We start from the raw sequence: 20722 nt of genomic DNA, 5'->3' as shown, positions 1-20722 counted from the left end.
AAAATCTGAGTAGAGCTTTGTTGTTTTTTTTTTCCAAGGAACTTTAAAAAAATAGATTCAAATAGGGATAAGCAAATGCTAACAATCTTAAAATCAAACCAACCAAGAAGAAACTGAACTTTTTAATGAATTTAACATGGAGGAAGAGAGAGATAAATTACAAATCCAGTGACCTAACTGCTCAGGCTCAAAAATTAAGTGTTCACTTCATGAGGAAAACTAATCGATAGTAGCTTTTCTGAAACAAACAGCCTATTGTAAATCATGCCATCTGCTCAGCTTATTGTCATGCAGGGTGAGTACCACAAGGAAGAAGTCATCAAGGCCAGGGAAGGGTCTACAGGGCTATCACTTAGACACCCAAGTTAGGGCCTGGACTTCATGGCTGGGAAGACCTACACCAACTATAAAACAGATATTTGAGACCCTCAAGCAACCAACCCCAGGAATTTCCACTGAATATCCTGCATTATTGACTGTCTCTTAGTAACCGTTTTTCCCTTTCAGGATGTATACTATTTGCCAATTCAAGGGCAGCCACAGGATTGGGGCAAGATAATCTCAGTTATAAGAATAAAACAAAAGGAAAGGACACAAAGGAGGACACTGAGCAAGTACAAATCCCCGTCCCCTCCCCTCCATCACACTCATGCAACACTTGGGAAGATGATGAAAACGCCAGCTCTTACTCTTTATTCCTTCAAACAAAATGTAAATCAAGAAAGATCACAGGTGTGTCAATGAAGAGCTCAAGCAATGCTGCCTTCCTCTTGCCTTTCCGAGCCTTAGAAACCTTCTGAAGAAGGAAGGAAGTGATTTATGTGTTTACTGAATTTCATATCCCCGCAAAGGTAATTGTGGCTCTTGATAACTCAACAGTTTCGATTCATCATGACATTTCATCTCAAGGGCTAACTAATTCCTCCAATACATCTTTATTTTACCACTCACACATTCAAGGATGAAAAATGTGACTCATTGTATTAAATCAAATTACCTTTAAAACCTGCAGCTTTGCTTCAAGCTCTGCTCTTCTGTGAATCATTGTTCCATTAAGAGTCTCTATCCTGTTTTAAGGGGGAAAAGGGGAGAGAGAGTAAACAGCACAAGTGATTCATTTAAATAAGTACCATCCTTATAGTACTACACTAGAGTACTACACTTGGAGCACAGACTATACTAAAAATGCAATATAAAAGTCACACTTCTTGTGGCACTTTAGAAATCTGGACCTAAGCCAAATATGACCACATTAGGGGGAAGAAAATGGGGGAAAAAAACCCTTTGAAAGAATGGAAGAGAAGACGTTGCCTAATGTGTAACCTGGAGCTCATTTTATAGAATCTACTGTATGGTAAAAATGGCTGCTGTCTATTGGATCTACCTTTGTGGAGACAGGCAGAATCACATCACATTCTTTAGATAAATGATTGCTGGACATCTGTTTTGTGCCAGACTATTTACTACCACATTATCCAACAACAAAAGCAAACTATCACAACAGTGGAATCAACATGCTATTTCTTGAAACAAATTAAAATTAATAATGTCCTCCCTAGAATTCTGAGCATTTACCTATAAATAGTGATTTATAATTTTGGAACAAGAACAAAGAGAACCACAAGTATTGTAAGATAATAACATTAGTATGACACTTGCATCTCGGGACCTTTAGTTTATAAACTTTAACCCTAGAATTAAGGTGTTCTTTTCTTTCTACACTAAATGCCTTTCTAAAACCAGAAGGCTAGTTCTTATTGATTTGATGCTTTGTGCACTGAAATTAAAGACCCTTACTTTGACTGTTAAGTCTGGATATACTAGCAAATTTCTCTTGAGAGTCACACAATTAAGCAATTAAAAGTATTGGCAAATGGTTCTGATAACTAAGCTAAAATTCTGTTTATGAAAATATAAGAAATGTTTTAATGCATGGCAAAGTATGTAATGTGGAGACCAATTTTCCTCTATTTTTACCAGCATCATACCTGAGATAATGAGAAATGAGAAGATAGCAACCTAAAAAGCTGTCTGCTCTCTGGGCAAGACAAGTCTTGATTCTCTGATCAGTAAAAAGAATCCTATGCTGCTGTTTTACTGAGAATTTTAATATTGATTTGATTGTCCAAGAAAGAGATGTGTATGAGCCAAATTGCCAGCATGAATGGGACAGCCAAATTGCCAGCATGGACTGGACAGTGTCTTCAGTGTTTATACATATTGTCTCACATTTTCCTGACTTCTACACTTCCAAGAATTGCTTCTCTATACTAACCCTTAGCTACCTGTTGTCTTCCCACTTTGCAAATGTGGAACATATTTTTCAGGCTCTGGGCACCAGTCTTTTTTTTCTTGGAATCTATAAGTTTCCTATTGGATCCAGGTTTCTTTGAAACAAAAGTAGTTCTGTTGTTTATCAGGATATCATAGGGTTCATAGAGATGCATTCAATCTGGTATTACCAGCAGTCATTTTTCAAAACTACACACATACACATACACACACACATACCCTGACAATATCTTCGAAGTACCACTGGAAAGCATCCACCAAAAGTTTTTTTTGCCATTTACAATGAGCAGCTGTAGTTAAATAAAAGTATCTTGACCTCACAGAAGGTGGTCAAATCCAGCCCTAACTCTTAATACTTGGGTGACTTTAATTAAGTCATCTTTAAGCCGTGTGCACTTCATCTATACATAGAAATAAAACCAAACCCAGAAGTCATAAAGAATTAGCTGGATAATCTAGGACCCACCTAAATCAAAATAAAATCTGGACTTCTTGGTAGGGCAGATGATACTTCTGATCTGCTCTATGGCCAATACTCTACCTTTGCTTTTTCATTTTATTCATGTAATCCACCAGTCCCCAATTCTACTGGATCCTCTCTGACTTTGACTATGTCAAGATGATTTGTTAGGTCTTTACCTAAAATCCTTTTACCAGGAGTTCAGATCTCTTCCCTCTTCTTACCTTCATCTCCAGTCACTCCATCAGAGAAGACCTCTTTAAACAGCTATGCTAAAGCAGCAGCCTGCTTATTCAGTATTCTCCCCTCCCAATTGCCCTTTTTTACTTTCCCTATTAAGAACTGAAACACAAAAATCACTCCTTTTTCAAGCTTTCTTTGGCTATCCAAGGCTTTATCTTTGCCTATTATGGACCTATAAAGCTGCTAATACCAGTTTTTCCTAAGTATAATATTAATGTTAGTGAAATCCTTTACTGAAAAGATCCTGACCTCAGCAGGTGGTCAAATCCAGCCTGAAAATGACTGCCTATTTGGATGACCTTAGCTAAGTCATCTTCAAACCTCAGTCATTTCTTTACCAATGTCTAAGGTCCTAGGAATGTTGTCACATCAATTAAAATAGTGGTTTAGGCAATATTGACTCTCCTGGGGATGGAGCATTTTGTTTCTTTGGTTTTCCATTGGTTTTCGTTTATTTGTTTGTTTGTTTGTTTGTATTCTGATGTTTGAACTCGAGGCCTCATGCTTGATAGGAAAGTCCTCTATCATTTGAGTCATATCTTAATCCTTTTGTTTTAAAATCATTTTTGAGATTGAGTTTTTGGTTTTATGGAAGCCACTATCCTTCTACTTCCGTCTCCTAAGTCATTGAGGCTGGTACTAACATTCTGAAGAATGAGTAATATCGCAAGTTGGCAAAACAAAAAACAAAAATTAGAATATTGATAAAGCTGAATATGTATGTTTTAGGGAGAGGAGATTAAATACTGTTGTTCTTTCTCCAAAATGGAAAAGCAAGAAAGAAAAAAAGAGTGGCTTATGACATAACAGGAAAAAAATTCAACCCTCCCTTTATTTGTTGTAACCAAAATTTTATATCAGCCATGGAAACTGAGCCATTTTCTTTTACTCCAAAGAAATTATATGCACCAGCTAATTGAATTTGACATTAGAAAATACATTTGTAAAGTCTATCCCTCCCATAATGACCTTTGACTACTGATACCACTACTACATATGCTAACAATACATTCAAGACTAAGAAAACCTTGAAACACAAAGGGAACTGACAAAAAAAAATTGTACTCAATTTGAAAGCTGTAGAATAAAAGATGTGAACAAAAAGCCTACTTATTCATTCAACGGGCATTGTGAGGGCATTATTTTAGTCCCACTAAATAGAATAATTAGGAATGAAATGGATATTTACATTAGCAGATTCCCTGATGATCTGATCAGGTCAACCACTTGTTTGTGGGTAAAGCCTTCTATGCTCACACCATTGATATCTGCAAGGACATCACCTGGGAGATGCAAAGAAAAATGAGTGTTTAATACTGTCTTGTTAAATAATCCTTCCTGACATGCAAATGAAACAATACAAATGAGTTATCAGCCAAAGCATTAGTTAAGAAAATGCAAGCAACAATCACATTCTGGCTTCACTGTCAAAGAGTTTTCTTTTGCTATTTAAATGGCTGCTAACAAGAGCAAAGTTACCAGCTTGCAAGCCTGCGTAGTGAGCTGGACTGTCCTCTTGTATTTTGCAGATGATAGTAAACATTTCTGAGGAACAAATATTCTGGTTCTGGAGCCTGCGTGTCTATGAAATACAAGGAGATAAACAGTTACTATTCAAAACACTCAAAACGCATTTGTCAAACATAAAATTTTGTCAATTATAATTAAGTGATATAATAGGTAAGTGCAAAGGACAATTTAGAAAGGGTTTCCTGTTGATAAATTGAATAAAGGGTACCAATTTTGCAATTCTACCAAACAATATGCAGCCAATTCCATTCATAAAAAAACATCTGGCATCAAATAGAAAGTGGCTCAAGATTTTCTATTTTGAGCCCAAGAGACCACCTGATGGCATCATTTCATATTTATTAAGAAAATTATGTTTCTTCTTTTTCCAATTGGGGAAAACAATGGGGACCACAAGCAAAGAGAGCAATGTGTATGTGGGTGTGCTAAGCAATAAAACATTCATTACAGGAGAGTATGAGAGTACACACCAGTGAGGGAGATAAGCCAACAATGATTATTTTAAATCAGAGTTCTGCAAATAATGGCAATCTGCCTTGCATTCCTTTAAAAGTACTCTAGTTGATTCAATTACTTTCATTCTTGAGCATGCTCTGCTATGACTGCCCTGAATTCTCACTAGTTCAATTACCTAACTTAATTAGAAAAAGGCATCTTTTGCCTCTTGCTTCAGCTTGGCACAAGTAGTTTGACGATGCTGCCTGTTTCGTTGTTTTTGTTATTTGTTTGCTTGTTTTGTTATTTGTTTGCTTGTTTTTTTACCTTTTCTTCAAATTTTATCAAAGCACTGAATAATTGCTAGGTACCATGTTCTGGGAACCCCGAACAAAAAGACTTTTATTTTAATTCACTTAAGTTGTAAGGCCTAGCTGTATTTAAAGCCAAAAATAGTGCTTTGAGTTAAGTCTTTTAAACATCTGATCCCAAATGGTAAATCACATTAAAGCCACTATTTCCTTGTAAAGAAATTAATGCCTGGTATTCATTTTATTCTTATTTGCTAATCCCTGAGTTAACAAGTCAATAGTGTACAAATAATTTTCAGAAACTTTGGTCAGTTAAACTCCAGGGGATTTCTACTCAATCTATAAGGCACTTGGGTTCCCCATATTTTAAAGGAACTTTGAAAGATGTGATATATTTTCCACCTGAAAGACTTTTAACAATTTTCTTGACAAAGATCTTACTGCAGTTCTCCAAAGATAGGAGATGGTGTATTTCAGGAGATGCAGAAACCTCAGATAACAGACATGTGCTTATTAAGCAATAAGAATCTACTCTCCATCATCACTGATCAAACTGAGTAAGATGCAGGGAAACATGTAGATTTATGTGTGCATATGTCTGCAATAGATATACATTTGGGGGCCAGAGTTAGGAAAAGACAGAAGCCAAGTATTACAGAAAGAAATATTAAAGTCAGTTATCTTTTTCTCCCTCTCTTCCTTTGTCTTCTGCTCCTCCTTATTCTTCTCTTCCTCATTTTTATCATCCCTCTCCTCCTCTTTCTCCTTTTTTTATTCCCATTAGGGAGCCAAAAACAGAATGATCATCATCATTTCTTAGAGACAAAGATCACATTGCCCTTATGCCCCATGACCTTTATGCTAACATTCTCAGTTGTTGATCTTCTACTGCTATCAAGCCATTAGTGGCGCTTTACATGTATTATTTTATTTCAAATACAGACCCAAAAAGGCAAGAATTGAGAGAGCATGAACTCATGTGTGTATAATTCTGAAATCTGTATTCTTGACATGCTCCAGGATTCTCATAAGTTTATACAACTAGCACCTATGGAAACCCAGAAAGAAGGGTAAGCCTGATCTCTTTCAAAGTGTTACTCATCAGGTAGGCCAGGACCCAAATATATCTTCACACATATGCAAAATATGGGTAAAGGAGATGTCTATCTTGTCTTCAAAAGGCTCCCACAGCATTTCCTTATATTTCCTACCTCATGGAGATAACATGTGCATTCTTAAGCTCAGAGGAAAGGCACTAAAAACACTGGTGATCTACAAAAGTTCAACAATCTGTGACCTGTTGATAATTTTGACACTTGCTCAGAATTTATGGTACATAAACATAAGGGCATTATAATATATCATGCCAGAGTAGGAAATTAAGGTAAAGGAGTAATTATTTATCCGGTTTTCAGGAGCAACCTCTATACATCACTGAGGACTACCATAATTTAAAATGAAACAATGTCTCTAGAAGCAGAGGCATGTTTACTGTGAACTGGGAATAAGAGAGCATGATTCTTCTGAAGTCTGATGAATTTCAACAATTATTGTGGCAAATTATAGGCATCACCAAATTTCAGGGTAGTAGAGATGAGAAGGTAAAACTGTCTTTTCTCCTGTTAACTTTTGCTTATTCTTTCCATTTTCTTTCTATATTCATAAACTATGTCTTACATAGCAGCTTCCTGTTCCTGATCTTAAAAACTCACTGAGTTTCCATTTTGGGTCTCATATCATATCAACATTTTCTAAAAACAGAACCAGAGCTAAAGTCTAAATTCTGATGTGTAGTATGAGAATATAATTATGCAAAACACACCTACAGGTAATGCAAAAGTACTATGGAAAAGAACAGTTATACTTAGGCTACTACTGTAGCACTTAATTTGACTAGATTTTATTGCACTTCATTCACAATCTTTATAAATATAGTCATGTAAAAGCAGACAGTTAATAAGTTAGGTAATTACATTAAAAACTGCAAAGACTTTTTAAAATTCTTCCTACAGCATGAAGCAATATGTAAGCAGGTGCAAAGGTTCTTAAGAGCTTTGTTTGTTTGTTTGTATGCACTAAGGACTGAACCCAAGCCTCATGCATGTTTGTTTTTGTGGACTAAAGATTGGACCGAAGCCCCATGTATGCTCTACCACTAAGTCACAAGCCCAATCCTACTTTATCAAATAATAATTGTAATGAATTGTCAGAAAGTAGTAAGAACAAAGTATTAGAAAAACAATAGATAAAATTTCTAATTATATGAAAAAGAAATATTTTGTACCAGTAGTAACAAAAATTGCATGCACACACACACACACACACACACACACATACACACACACACACACACACACCACATATTCCATATGTAGATACAGTCTTTCAAGTTTTTCTTAAATGTTGAAGATTTAGAACTTGCCAGGCACCAGTGGCTCATACCTGTAATCCTACATACTCAGGAGGCTGACATCTGAGGATTGTGATTCTAAGTCAGCCTATGCAAGAAAATCTGAGACTCTTATCTCCAATAAATTACCAAGAAAGATGGAAGAGCAGCTGTGGCTCAAGTGGTAGAATGCTAGCCTTGAGCCAAAGAAGCTCAGGGACAGCTCCCAGGCCAAAAAAAAAAAAAAAAAAGGATTTACAACTTGATATACAGTCTACACATAAGACCATGCAAATGCAAAAAAATGCAAATATGTAAAATGCACATCTGTGGAATATATTTCACTCTTCTTCCTAAGACTCAGATGATGTCAAGTACTTCTGTCCAATCTTAGACATAAGAAAGGCTGAAAGGGGCTGGGAAGGTGGCTCAGTGGTAGAGCGCTTGCCTTGCATGCATGAGTCCTGGGTTCGATTCCTCAGCATCACATAAGCAAAAAGAAAAAAGCCTGAAGTGGCACTGTGGCTCAAGTGGTAGAGCACTAAGCCTTGAGCTGAAGAGCTGAGGGACAGCGCCCAGGCCCAGAGTTCAGGCCCCACGACCGGACCCCAAAAATAAAGATTAAAAAAACAAAAAAGAAAGTCTGAAAGTACTCAGCACAAGAATCTGATCATACCTCAGAAGTAGTATTTATCAGCTTCAATATTTTCTTTCCTTGCTAGTTAGTACACAACGCACTGAAAAGTAGCCAAGCACAGCCATACACTGACTAAAATTCAGTCTCTATCATTTTCAAATCCTGCCCTAAAGTCATTTTTATCATGATACTATTAGTCACTTTTATCCTTGACAGTCTGGAAAATGAGGAAAGTGCCCACCTGAATTTCAAATCCAAATGTTCCATTGTCTTGCTTTTCCAGAGAAACCAGCTTCCTGTAACAGACGTTAAAAATAAAACTGCATGATATCAAAGTGTCACGTTTGGCACGTATTTGTCATTAAAAATAACCATCACAATTACAAATAGCATTTATATAAATTGTAGAATGTGGAACATGTGTATACGTGTTCACACGTGTGTGTGTGTGTGTGTGTGTGTGCAAGTGTATCAACAGGATGAAGAGCTATATTCCTAAATATTACCTTTGAGAACATGAAAAGTCACCCAAAGAACTTGATCTCGTCAATGCAAGCTGAAAAATATAGAAAGTGTACAGTTATCTTAAGGTCCTTAAGATCGTTTATAAAGTATTCTAAATCATAAAGGACTTTATTCCTTATCTTTCCGTGGCCCAGATCCTAGGAAGTTTGTACTGAAGGCAGAAATTTCCATTCTCCCGTGATGACAAACGAGAGTTGGGAATAAGGACTTTCAGACATTCCATTTAAGATTAGAAGAAGATCAGACAGTAACACACAGGGACAAGAGTTTACTCCAAGGCTTCCAACAATTACTTCACTTCTGATTTGTATTAAAAATAGCCTCTGAAAGAGGAACCATATCAATTTATAATTACACTGAAGTCCAAAGAAAAGTAATACCCATAGAAATACACAAAGTCCAAATACTCGAAAACTTTGGGAGATGGTGGTGGATATTTAATTGTACTATTTCAACATATTATTACTTTTAGCAGCATAAAAAAATCTCTGAAGAATAAACTTACATACAGAAACATTAACATCAGAGACTCAAAACCCCAATTCTTTTTATGATTTATTTTTCCAATAGTTTTGAAATGAGCTAAGCAAGGAAAAAGACTTCAAAATGACAGAAATTTTATCACCCTTAATCTGCTCCACATTTTGGGAGGAAAGAACTCCTAGGACCCCCAGATTCAGGATATATTCCACAATTATACACAGAAGAGAAGACAAAAAGGGTAACACTTGACTTTTTAGGACACTGCAGTCAGCAGTTGAGACTTTTGTTTTGCTGTGCTATTTTGTGTGTTTGAAGAATGTTTAAAAAGTCTTAATTACTAGTTAGCTATTTCTCAAGTGTGGCCTAAGGGCTTTACAACTAAGTTTATGGCACTAGCTAAACTATGATGTTTAACTGCCAACTTAACATGATTTTGTGCATATATACACAAATATACACACATACGGACACACGAATATGTATACCTGTATACATATATATACATATATATACCTGTACATATATATGCATACATGAAAGAGAATACAGAAAATATCACATCTAATCTACACAAATCGGTCCAGGTACAATAAGAAGAGGAAACCAGAAGTAAAACCAGTAGAAGAAATCAATGTGTATGTAGCAAGTTGCACAAAAGCCTACATTACTGCTACCTACCAAATTTTCTGGGAATATCCCAGTGTTCAGAATTCTGCCACTCATCAGTAAAATTAGTGTAATGTTGCTAGAGGCAATCTCATTCAACAGATTGAGTGTAAATCAATTGTGTTTTGTTCTTCTGTCAGCTCTGGAGCTCAACTCAGTAATATCATGCTGATGAGTGACACAGGATGGCTCAGGGCCACAAAGATGCTCTAGACTTGCTAAAAGCATCTACTTAGGACTTACCAGGAGAAACTGTGAAATGCCTAGAGCAATTGATATGGTTTGTTATGATCCGATATCTTGTACCTGAAATGTACTTTTAACAAGGATGGGGGACCATGCAATGATGTTAGTGGGTCTCCTTCTTGTGAATGAAAACAATAATCTCAATGTCTGCAAACATTCCCAATCACCCCTTTTAGTGTATTTGATCATTTTTTGTTATCATCTTGTCTTCAGCTTGTTTTCTGTCCTTAATTCATATTTTAAAGACATATGTAACCACATTCAAATCTGCAATCGATAATTAGGACTGGCGTTTTTATTTTTAAGATATTACTTTTGTTATCCTGATTCATCATATTGTTTGTTTATTATGCACACACACATATATATTTGCATGAAGAGTATATTCAATCAAATATTCCACATGTGTAAACAATCATCTGAATTATTTGATCCTCTGGGGAATATATTTGTTTTATACTTTCTGCCACAGTACATAGCACAGTGCCTAAAATAGAACAGGAACCAAAATATAGCAAAAAATAGCACAGGAAGAAAACTACTAGACAAAACAAATGAACAAAAAGGGTGAGAAAACTAAGTTAAAACATGCACATTCAGGAGGAATGTGCTAACTATTTTTGTTTTTCGTTAAATCAAATATTCCTAGGGAAATTCAAAGATGATCATAAAAATATAAGGTGGAAATTTAAAATCTCAAATATACTAAAATTTTAAAATATAACAAATACAATGGAAGACAAAAATCAATTTTAAAACAGTAAGAAGTACAGAAATAGAAATACCAGGGCTGGGAAGGTGGCTCAGTGGTAGAGCGCTTGCCTTGAGCTGAAGAGCTGAGGGATAGCGCCCAGGCCCAGAGTTCAGGCCCCATGACCAGACCCAAAACAAACAAACAAACAAACAAACAAAAAGAAATACCAGAAATTAAAGTAAGAAAGCAATGTCTGAATCTATCATTATTCAAAAAATGAATGGTGGCAATAATTAATGTTCTTTTCCAAACTTTCAGCCTTATCAACTTTAATTTCCCTGTTCCTACCCCCAAAACACTAATACAGGTTTCCTACATGCCTTCCAAATATAAAATCTTTTAGGCCAGAGAAAAAAGGCCACAGTTCTCGCTGGAGAAAGAAATATATCACCTCCCTCCTTCTCCCTGTTTAGATAACTGACTAAACATGAAAATATTTGCCTGACACAACAGGAGAAACATGGTCAAAATTCAAATTCAATTCCTGTCGTAATTGACTCATTTGAATTATCAGTTATACGCACAAAAATTTCAGACCAAGACAAATTATCAATTATTTTCCATTCTGGATTAGCAAATGGTCTGTTTAAGCACCTTATATATAAATACAAAGGAATTATGCAAATTGTAGTCAATATAAAATTCCCTGATGCAAATATCCCATCTTGACAGAATCTTTCTTTTTTGGTCTGACCTGTCAGACTAAGGTGATCTAGAAAGAAATAGACTGGAAGCTCATTCTGCCTCACCCATCAAAATATTTACTTAGGTGACATGTACAATATCCAATTCCTTATCAGGTCTTACACTTTTAGTTTTCCCTGTGTCCCTTTCCTAGGGTCAGCAACCCTATTTAAACATGTGACCAGTGGGATCAGCGCACCCCAGATGACCCTCTCAGGCGGAGGCTTTGCTTAGTTACAGTGATATCACAAAAACTCATAACGGAGGGAATGGTGTGCAACTCACAGCATATGCTGGCAACAGCTGTCTTTTATTACACATTATCTAATATGAGAAGTCTAGGTTTAGCAATTTGGCAGTCTCGCAAACTACACATTCAGTTCTGACTGTTGAATACATAAAGCTCCTTAACTCCTCACTAGCTACTAATCTAGTGATGCCTGGGGTTGAATTTAGAATGGCCCTTCTGCTTTTAGTCAAGTGACTTGAAAGATGAGGTATTAATATTCAAAATGCAATGTCTCTTGTGATTCACAGGTCTCCCTTTAAGCGGGAAACCAAGACCAAATAATGCAGCTGTTGGTTTGCAAACGAGAGAAAGAAACTGCAATGAGCCAGCTAGCTATCCACTCTGTGAGCTCAGAGGTCAATGCTGTGGCCACTTCTGGTAAGTTACAGACGGTTACTTCCTTGTCCCAGCCTTTTGTGCTCATTTCCTGAAAGCATTGTGGGCGAGATAAGGGGTGTATTGATTTGAAGGTGGGTGGTTTTTTATTTTGCTGTTATTGTTTGTGTCCAATGTTTCAAAATTATGTGTTCCTCTCTCTTTCAAGCCCCTTTTATCTTTCCTTCTAGCCCCAAGTGTTTCATGAAAACATTACCACTTTTTAGGTCAAGAGAGTTTGGATAGCAAGGCTCACCACTATTCAAGAATACAGCAGAATAATGGAGTTGCTCTCCATGCCCTAAGTTGTAACAGTCCTAAAGGAAGCTAAATGGAAGGTTCCAGCACCCCAGGAAGATCCCACTGTGAGCTGATGAACATCTTCTTCTAGAATAGTTGGATATTGACCTACCTATGCCATAATATGGATGAGAGATATTTTTTAATTTTCATAGTAGCGTGAATATAGTTTCTACTTAAGAGCAAAATGAGATTACCATAATCTTTTGGGGCAAGTGGGAAGCAGTTATGGTACATGGTGGATGTGCTAGCTACAGTTCTCAGAAAACTCCTGGGGGTAGAATGGAACCAGGCACTTCCATGTTACAGAGAATAGCACAAAAGCCTCAATTGAGTTGGTATGTGAAATGGGCCCATCATAAGCTGCCTGCTTGGTAATGATTTCATGAGTAAAAGAGAATTAGGTAGTGAATTTGTGGTCCTACTAATGTTCAGCCACGTTCCTTGCCTGTATGTCAGGTTACTTGTTCTCACGGCAGCATTTGGCAAAGTTCACTTTCCAAAAGCTCTCTTCTAGCCTTGTGAGATTGTGCACTCAGTCATGTCAATACTCCTATGTGCTCACCACATTTACAATACCTGTCTTTAGTTTCTTCCATCTCCTTCATAGAGTTTCCTATTGCAGGAATGCTTTCCCAAAAATCCTGTGTTCAAAATTAGAGACTTTATTCATGTGTCTGGCACTTCCCAAAACACAGGTATTGAAATAATGTGCATATGCTAAAATCAACTTTTAAAGTGTAAATACCCAACTGATTTTCAAGAGTAAGCCAAAACTAGAAGCTAACCAATAGAGCTTTGCTGAAACAAGAGCCAACAAAAATTAAAAGTATGAATTGTTGGTGTCAGCTCTCAAAGTGTTGAAAATAACAGTGGACCGAGAAACACCTGCTGTGTGGTTGTCTCAGAGGGATCTTGTTGCCTGAAATTCAGTCAGTATCAAAGGTGGTTATTCTCTAAAAACACTTTAAGAAGTCTTGAACATCCATTTCCTGCAATGTTGAAATAGGTCTCATTGATAATAAATGTTTGGAAGCAGAAGTATCATGTTCAAAGGGGTTTGGTTTGGTTTTGCTTTTTGTTTAAAGCAATTTTTACACAGTAAGAAAAAGCTGTGAGACTTATGGGAAGCCTAGCATGTAAAAGAAGACGAGGGCCAGGGGAAGGGAAGACATGGAAAAGATAATAACACATGCATACATTAATTCATGTGGGGAGAATTACACATGGATTACACATCTAATTCATGTCTAACTTTCCCTTATTATTTATCTCTTAACATTTCTCTTATTTTTTTCTAATGCCAACCACTGCCTTTGATAACCAGCCCACCATGGTTTCAAAGTATGGTCCCTAATAAAGTGCTCCACTGTATGGCTTTCTAGAGTGGTAAAATTAGCATCTATTCTCTATATCTGCACATTTTGATTGTTGATTCAACCAAATACAGATTGAAAATGTTAAAAAAAAATCTTGAATCTATCCTGAACGCTTGCCTTTTCATTGTCATTCTCAAACAATGAGAATGACAATGAGTTCTCATCCCTCAAAAACTACTTTGCAATAAAAACTTTTAAAACAATGTAACAACTGTTTACATAGTATTCACATTACGTGAGTTAATTAATCTAGAGATGTCTAAAAGTAGAGGAGAGATAAACCAGGTACCAATGACTCACAGTTGTAATCCCAACTACTCGGGAAGCTGAGACCTGAAGAGTGTGGCTCCAAGCCAGCCTGGGCAGGAATCTCTATGAGACTCTAATCTCCAGTTAACCATCAAAAAGCCAGAAGTAAAGCTATGGTTCAAATGGTAGAATACTTTGCCTTAAGCAAAAGTGCTCAGGGACGATGCTTATACCCTGAGTTCAAGTCCCAGAACCAGCACAAAGAAACAAACAAAAAAAGTATATGAGAGGATATACATAGTGTAAAGCAAATAACTTGTATTGTATATCAGGGATTTGAACATTCACAGATTTTGGAATCTGTGAGGAGTCCTGGAGCCCATCTCATTTGCATACCAGAGGACAATTCTATTGCTTTCTCAAGGAAAGTAGTCCACCTCTTCTACAAAGCAGCAGAAATCTGAAGTCTCCTCTGACCTTCTATACACATAGAGGATCCTCACGATGCACTGAATATTGTGTTGCTATATAAACCTGCCCCCAAAGCACCAAGACAATGCATCAGCATGAATTATTCCCTTGCTTTTGAATACAAAAAATCCTTCAAGCTTGTTCCCAAAGATATGTCACTTGGCTGAGAGTGTTTATACTGTGTTTCTTTGTGTAAGTCCTATTCATCCCTGCCACCTGAATTGTAAACCCTCTCCAGGCAGGAAACATGGCCTTCTAATCTCTGTACTTCCTACCAGTAACACAATGTCTTTCACTTTGTAGGTGCTCAGAAATTATCTGTTGCATTACAATAGCTGAGCTGAAAGAAATAGAGGGGGAGAGAAAGAGACTAAAAAAGCTTCATAAACAAAGGACATAAAGGACAGCAAATTCTCATCCAGATTCAAAAAATTCACAGTTTCCTTTCATAGTAAATAGCCTCTACCAGAAAAACCAAAGTCATGACTGAATCAATAGAACAACATTTGGTTTGATAGCTTCATGACAAAAAGGAAAACAACTTTCTCTGAAAACTCAATGAAGACATGAGTACTCGCCAGACTGTTTAATTTTCAGAGTATAACTTGATAGAAATGTTCACCATTACCTTAAATTTTGCATCATAAAAATGTTTGGGATTGAAAAATATCTAGAATACAAATCCTGGCATACTGCACCCTTTACTTCCTCTGTGAAAAATATCAACAATTCATTCCTACACAGCACCTACAACAAAAGGCCAAGACTTTACCTTTACCCAGTGACCTTTAATCCTGAAATTAGAATTCAAAGGAGCACAATATACACAGTGATGTAAAAGCAAAAAAACCCAATATTTTCTAAATATTTTCTAAGTTCAAATATACAGTTGAGACTTTACAATAATTTGTATAAGCAAAGACAATGTTTCATACCTTCTTCAGGCAGGTGCTCTACCACTTAACGCCACGCTTCAAGCCTTATAAACAAAATCTTAGGCAGTATACAGCTAAATACCTTTTAATCTATTAGATAAGGGAAGAATATCAGGATACTTTTAGTTTGATATGGATATTTTTCAAATGAGTTCTCATCCCTCAAAAACTACTTTGCAATAAAAACTTTTAAAACAAGCCTAGGGTGGTAGAACATGGTTGGAGCCCTAACACCAGGGAGGCTGAGGCAAGAAGGTCATGAGTTTGAGGTCAGCCTGGGTTGTAAAGAGAGACCTGTCTCAAAAAAAAAAAAAAAGAAAGAAAAGAAAAGAAAAGAAAAAGAAAAAGAAGCATGCTTTAGCTTTAATGTACAAACAGAGCATGTCAGCTTCTGTCTTGGTGCACATATCCTTACCTAAGCAGTGAAAGGGGTCAATAAAGATGGGTATATTTTTATATACCCAGTCAGGACACTGATTCTAGGAGAAGCAAGTGACTTACTCAAGATCCTACAGCTACTAACTAGCCCCCTGATGTTTTACCTGGAACTTACTAAAAAAAAGCTTACTTCCCAGCAGCATGGGATGTGTGCTAGTGCTCCAGAGATGAAGATTAGCTTACTCAATAAAATGTGTCCTCAAGAAGAATTTTCTTGAAGCAAAATGATTATGAAAGACTGGGAATGAGGATGGGAGGGAAAGAATCAATGGAAACATAAAAGGAAAATAATCAATAATTCATCTCAGCCACTAATTCCAATGTTTCAGAAAGAACATTATTAGTAAGAAGTCAGAGAGACGTATCACTCCATGCTCAAGAGAACAGAAACATACTATGAGGGTGTAAACCAGCTCTCCTACCTGCTTCCGTCCCCGAGGTAACGTTGCTACAGTGTCTGCCAGCACTTGAAGCCTTCTGTTATCCTCCATGGTGAGTGTGCCTGTGAGCATGGAGTAAGAGCCATAGGAGGGTCCAGGGCAGTAGTCCAGATTGCCATTGCTGCTTTGTTGTTGCATGAGCCTTTGCAAAGACATGGTGAATAAAGACAAGGTTAGTCCAGCTAGCACATGCTCAAGTGGCTTTGCAGGATGGGGGAAGCTAAATGCACAACTCTCAGACAAGCAATCAAAAATAGCAAAGCAGAAAGAACCCATGTGACTTTTGTGGTTTGAGGTACTTGTTACACAAACCCTGCCGTTCACTCCCATTGCCCAATGTTTTTTTTTTCAAGCTCCTCAAACTAATTCTTTATGATGGTTTAAAAACATCAGCTTACTTTTTTTTTTCTCCTTTAAACAGCCACACCTTTTATGCTTTCAGGCTTGTATGGTTTGATGTGCTCAAAACACTATCCGCCATTTTTTTTAAAAGAAGCAATTTTTCCCCCAAGTTCTATCCCCTTTTCCCATCCATGCTCTTATTTAACATTAGGAGTGTAATGCAAAAGTCAGGATGTGCAGACATTCAGTTCTTGTGAATGTCAGCAAGAATGACAGGTGCTGTACACAATGTTCCCTCACAAGTCCATGTAATGTGCTTTCTCCAAGTACACCCTGACTCATTATGTTCATCCAAAAGACATTGTGTGTGTCACTTGAGCTGCACACATTCAGCATATCTCTGGTTGCCCTTCTTCTATTCTGTCATTAATAAAATTGTCCATAATCTTTACAATGGAAAGCGAAAAACAAAAGTGTGCAGTTAAGGAACAATGTTGGACACCTCTTGCACTCAGGAGGCTGAGATCTAAGGTTCCTAGTTCAAAGCCAGTGTGGGCAGAAAAGTACAAGGAAATCCATCTCTAATTTACCAGCAAAAAAGTTAGACTCAAGTATAGTATCAGCTGTAAGAGAATGAGGCCTTGAGTTCAAGTGCCAGTATTAGCATTAAAAAAAAAAAAACAGAACAAAACAGGTAAACCAAAATTGCACAAGTATTTTCTAATTGGTCTCTGCAAGTACACATGAGTGTAAGATATTATCACAGGGCACTCAAAATCAAGGAATTAACAAAAATTTTTTTGAGCAGAGGTCATGAGTAGGTAGTTTTTCATTTGTTTATTTTGTCTGTCATAGGGCTTGAACTCAGGGCCTGCTTGTTGTCCCTGAGCTTGTTTGCTCAAGGCTAGCGCTCCAGCACCTTAAGCCATTGCACCTCTTCTGTTTTGGAGAAGTTAATTGGTGATATGAGTCTCAAGGGGACTTTTCAGACCAGGCTGACTTTGAGCCATGATCCTAAGATCTCAGCCTCCTGAGTAGCTAATAATACAGGCATAAGCCACTGGCACCTGGCTAAGGGTAGCTACATAGTTTTGAGAGACCTGCTCTAGGGGAGGAAATGGGTAAGCAAGTAAAAGGGAAAATCAAAGCAAAAATGAAAAAGAGAAGTGTTTATGTAGCACAAAAGTCAGATGTGTTTTTAAATATCATTCTGAAGGTCAACACTAGAATTAAAAATCATTAGAAAGAGGGTGAGCTAAAATAATATGTATACTGGTCATCAAGGTGAATTTAGCTCAAGTAAAACTTGTCAAGTATAAATTGTAAAATATTTGAAGTGTTAAAATCTCCAGTGTGTTTCAAAAGATGGAGCCAACTCAGCAATTTTGAATCTATATTATAATATGACTTATTGCTAGTGTAACTGAATTATAATATGGACAAAATATTTTTTCCCCAAACATACTAAGATCCAAGTCAAAGATTACAATGCCTTTAGGGGACTTATATGTGTGTGTGCATTTATGTGTATTGCATTTTATACTTACACATAATATATATAATATGTGTATATAATATACACCGACTTGTTTTGTTTTGTTTTTTGGGGGGGCCGGTTGTGGGGCCTGAACTCTGGGCCTGGGCTCTGTCCCTCAGCTCTTCAGCTCAAGGCTAGCGCTCTACCACTTGAGCCACAGCGCCACTCCGGCTTTTTTCTTTTTGCTTATGTGGTGCTGAGGAATCGAACCCAGGGCCTCAGGCATGCAAGGCAAGCGCTCTACCACTGAGCCACCTTCCCAGCCCACTCCGACTTGTGTTTATATAATATGCTCACATATGTGTACATGTTAATATTTGTACATTATGTATATACACTAGAGACTGATTTTTAAAAAATCATTCCAAGCTATGAGGCATGGTATAATTTAAACCAACAACCTTACAAAGCTAGGTTAACATATTGATCTTTTAAACAAATCAAATGGAAACTAAGTCTTCATAGGCTGACTAACATACCAAGAATTATAATACATGAGTACTAAAATTGAACCAGTTCAGAGTTATGCATACCTTAAGCTGTGTACTACAGACGTCAACCCCTCAATAAATATATTTCAGAAATTACTATTTAATTTATGAAATATGCTTAATAGGTAACAATTTTCAAATCATATGCTCTTTGAATATAAAATCCAAAGCAAAGGCAGGTCAGACATTCAACCAAACATCAGTGTGGTCATATTCATTAACAATATATTTATGAACTGATGATGAAAATTGGTTTTTGCATATTTTAAATAGCATACTGATAAAAAGTACTTTTATAGTAAAATTGGGGAAAACACCAAATAATTGAATAGCAATGTGGTTTCGAATCATCAAATCCTTGACTCACAAAAGTGTTCTACTATTTGAAATTTCTCTTTACTTTACGATGTTATCTCAGAAGCATTATAAAAGCCTGGACATCTTTGTCTTTAAACTTTTTATTTTAAGGAGTTGTGACTATGATAATGAATTCTATCAATGTATCACCAACTCAGTGTGCTTCACTGTCCATAGAATAAGAAAAAAAATAGAGAAGTTAGAGTTCTTATCTCATTTCCATGCTCTCAGATCTTTCAATTGAGAACAAACCTATTCTACTTGGACTATATTGTATACCGTCGTTTCCCAATATTGCCTCAGTCTACCTTCTATCTTTAAGTTTGTACCTTGCATCTTACAGGTAGGTATTGTTCAAAAAATTTTCAATAAAAAGAAAAGAATAAGTAGATACTAAACTAAAGGAATAAAACAACAGTAGTAGGAAGCATGAAAGAAGAAAAGCCATCCTGGTAGGAAATTAGGAAATAAACCATAGTTCATATTTCCAAGGGCTACCATTTTCCCTTAGCATGATGTAAGCAAAGATAGACTCTGTTTGGTGTGTGTGTGTGTGTGTGTGTGTGTGTGTGTGTGTGTGTGTGTGTGTGTGTGTGTGTGTGTGTGTGTGTGTGTGTGTGTGTGTGTGCACATGTGGTGTGTGGAATTCAGGGCCTGAGCTCTATCTCTGTGCTTTTGTCAGTAAAAGCTGAAACTCTACCACTTGAGCCACAGCTCCACTTCTGACTTTTTGGTAATTAACCATATCTAAGAGTCTCAAGGCCTTTTCCTGCCCAAGCTGACTTCAAACTAAATCCTCAGATCTCAGCCACCTGAGCAGCTAGGAATACAGGCATAAGCCATCAGTACCAGGTTCTGAATCCACAGATTCTGCCACATGCTCCATTGACTAATAGTCACATTGTGGAGGAGAGTAGTCCTCTCATTGAGTGCATTTTTGTTCATTCACTGGTAAATTCTTTTGGAAGGAATGACTTTTTGATACAAATAAGATGAACCCTGAGAGTTTGGAAGATAGGAACGATTTGGTAGAGGCCAGTGAGAGGGATAAGACTACAGAATGCCGAACAAAAGGCAGGAAGGTATACAAGGAAATGTGACTAGTCTTCTGTCAACTGGGGAGAAAAATAACAGAGTTGATAACAGGGTTTGAGTGCCAAAATGCTGTTTAATTCAGATTCTGGCATTGCTGCTTTAAAGCAAAGTTCATATGTTACAAGTCCTAACTTTCAATGTGACTGAAGTTTGAGACAAGGTCTATAAAGAAGTAATTATGTTTAAATGAAATTGTAGGATAGGGCTGTGATATAATAGGAATATTGCTTATAAAAAGAAATATAAGAGGACTCTTCTACTACATGAGGATACAGCAGAAAGTGACTATTCTGGAGAGCAAGAAAAGACCTTCACCACAAATTGAATTTTGATCACCACCTGTAGAATTGCGAGAGAATAATTTTATCT

The 20722-nt window shown here is 36.8% G+C and overlaps 1 protein-coding gene across 5 annotated transcripts in view; it reads right to left on the bottom strand.

Annotated features, from left to right (window-relative positions):
• Cytip (cytohesin 1 interacting protein) overlaps positions 1–20722 on the bottom strand; it is a 69596-nt gene that overhangs the window by 13121 nt on the left and 35753 nt on the right. For 4 of the 5 annotated variants that reach the window (XM_070022909.1, XM_070022905.1, XM_070022910.1 and 1 more), the window contains exons 2-7: positions 16514–16673; positions 8804–8853; positions 8539–8593; positions 4475–4577; positions 4185–4278; positions 998–1067 (exon numbers count right to left, since the gene is read on the bottom strand). In XM_070022909.1, coding sequence (XP_069879010.1) covers positions 998–1067; positions 4185–4278; positions 4475–4577; positions 8539–8593; positions 8804–8853; positions 16514–16669 — 528 coding nt within the window. In that variant the 5' untranslated portion in view covers positions 16670–16673. Of the gene's footprint in view, positions 1–997; positions 1068–4184; positions 4279–4474; positions 4578–8538; positions 8594–8803; positions 8854–16513; positions 16772–20722 lie in introns of those variants that run through there. The other variant, XM_070022904.1, reaches the window with a different exon arrangement.

Source organism: Dipodomys merriami, unplaced genomic scaffold (genome assembly GCF_024711535.1).
Source record: "Dipodomys merriami isolate MVZ:Mamm:240054 unplaced genomic scaffold, mDipMer1.0.p SCAF_1, whole genome shotgun sequence".
Taxonomy (NCBI): Eukaryota; Metazoa; Chordata; class Mammalia; order Rodentia; family Heteromyidae; genus Dipodomys; species Dipodomys merriami.
The sequence above is the reverse complement of the archived record's forward strand: the minus strand, read 5'-3'. Positions and strand labels throughout refer to the sequence as shown.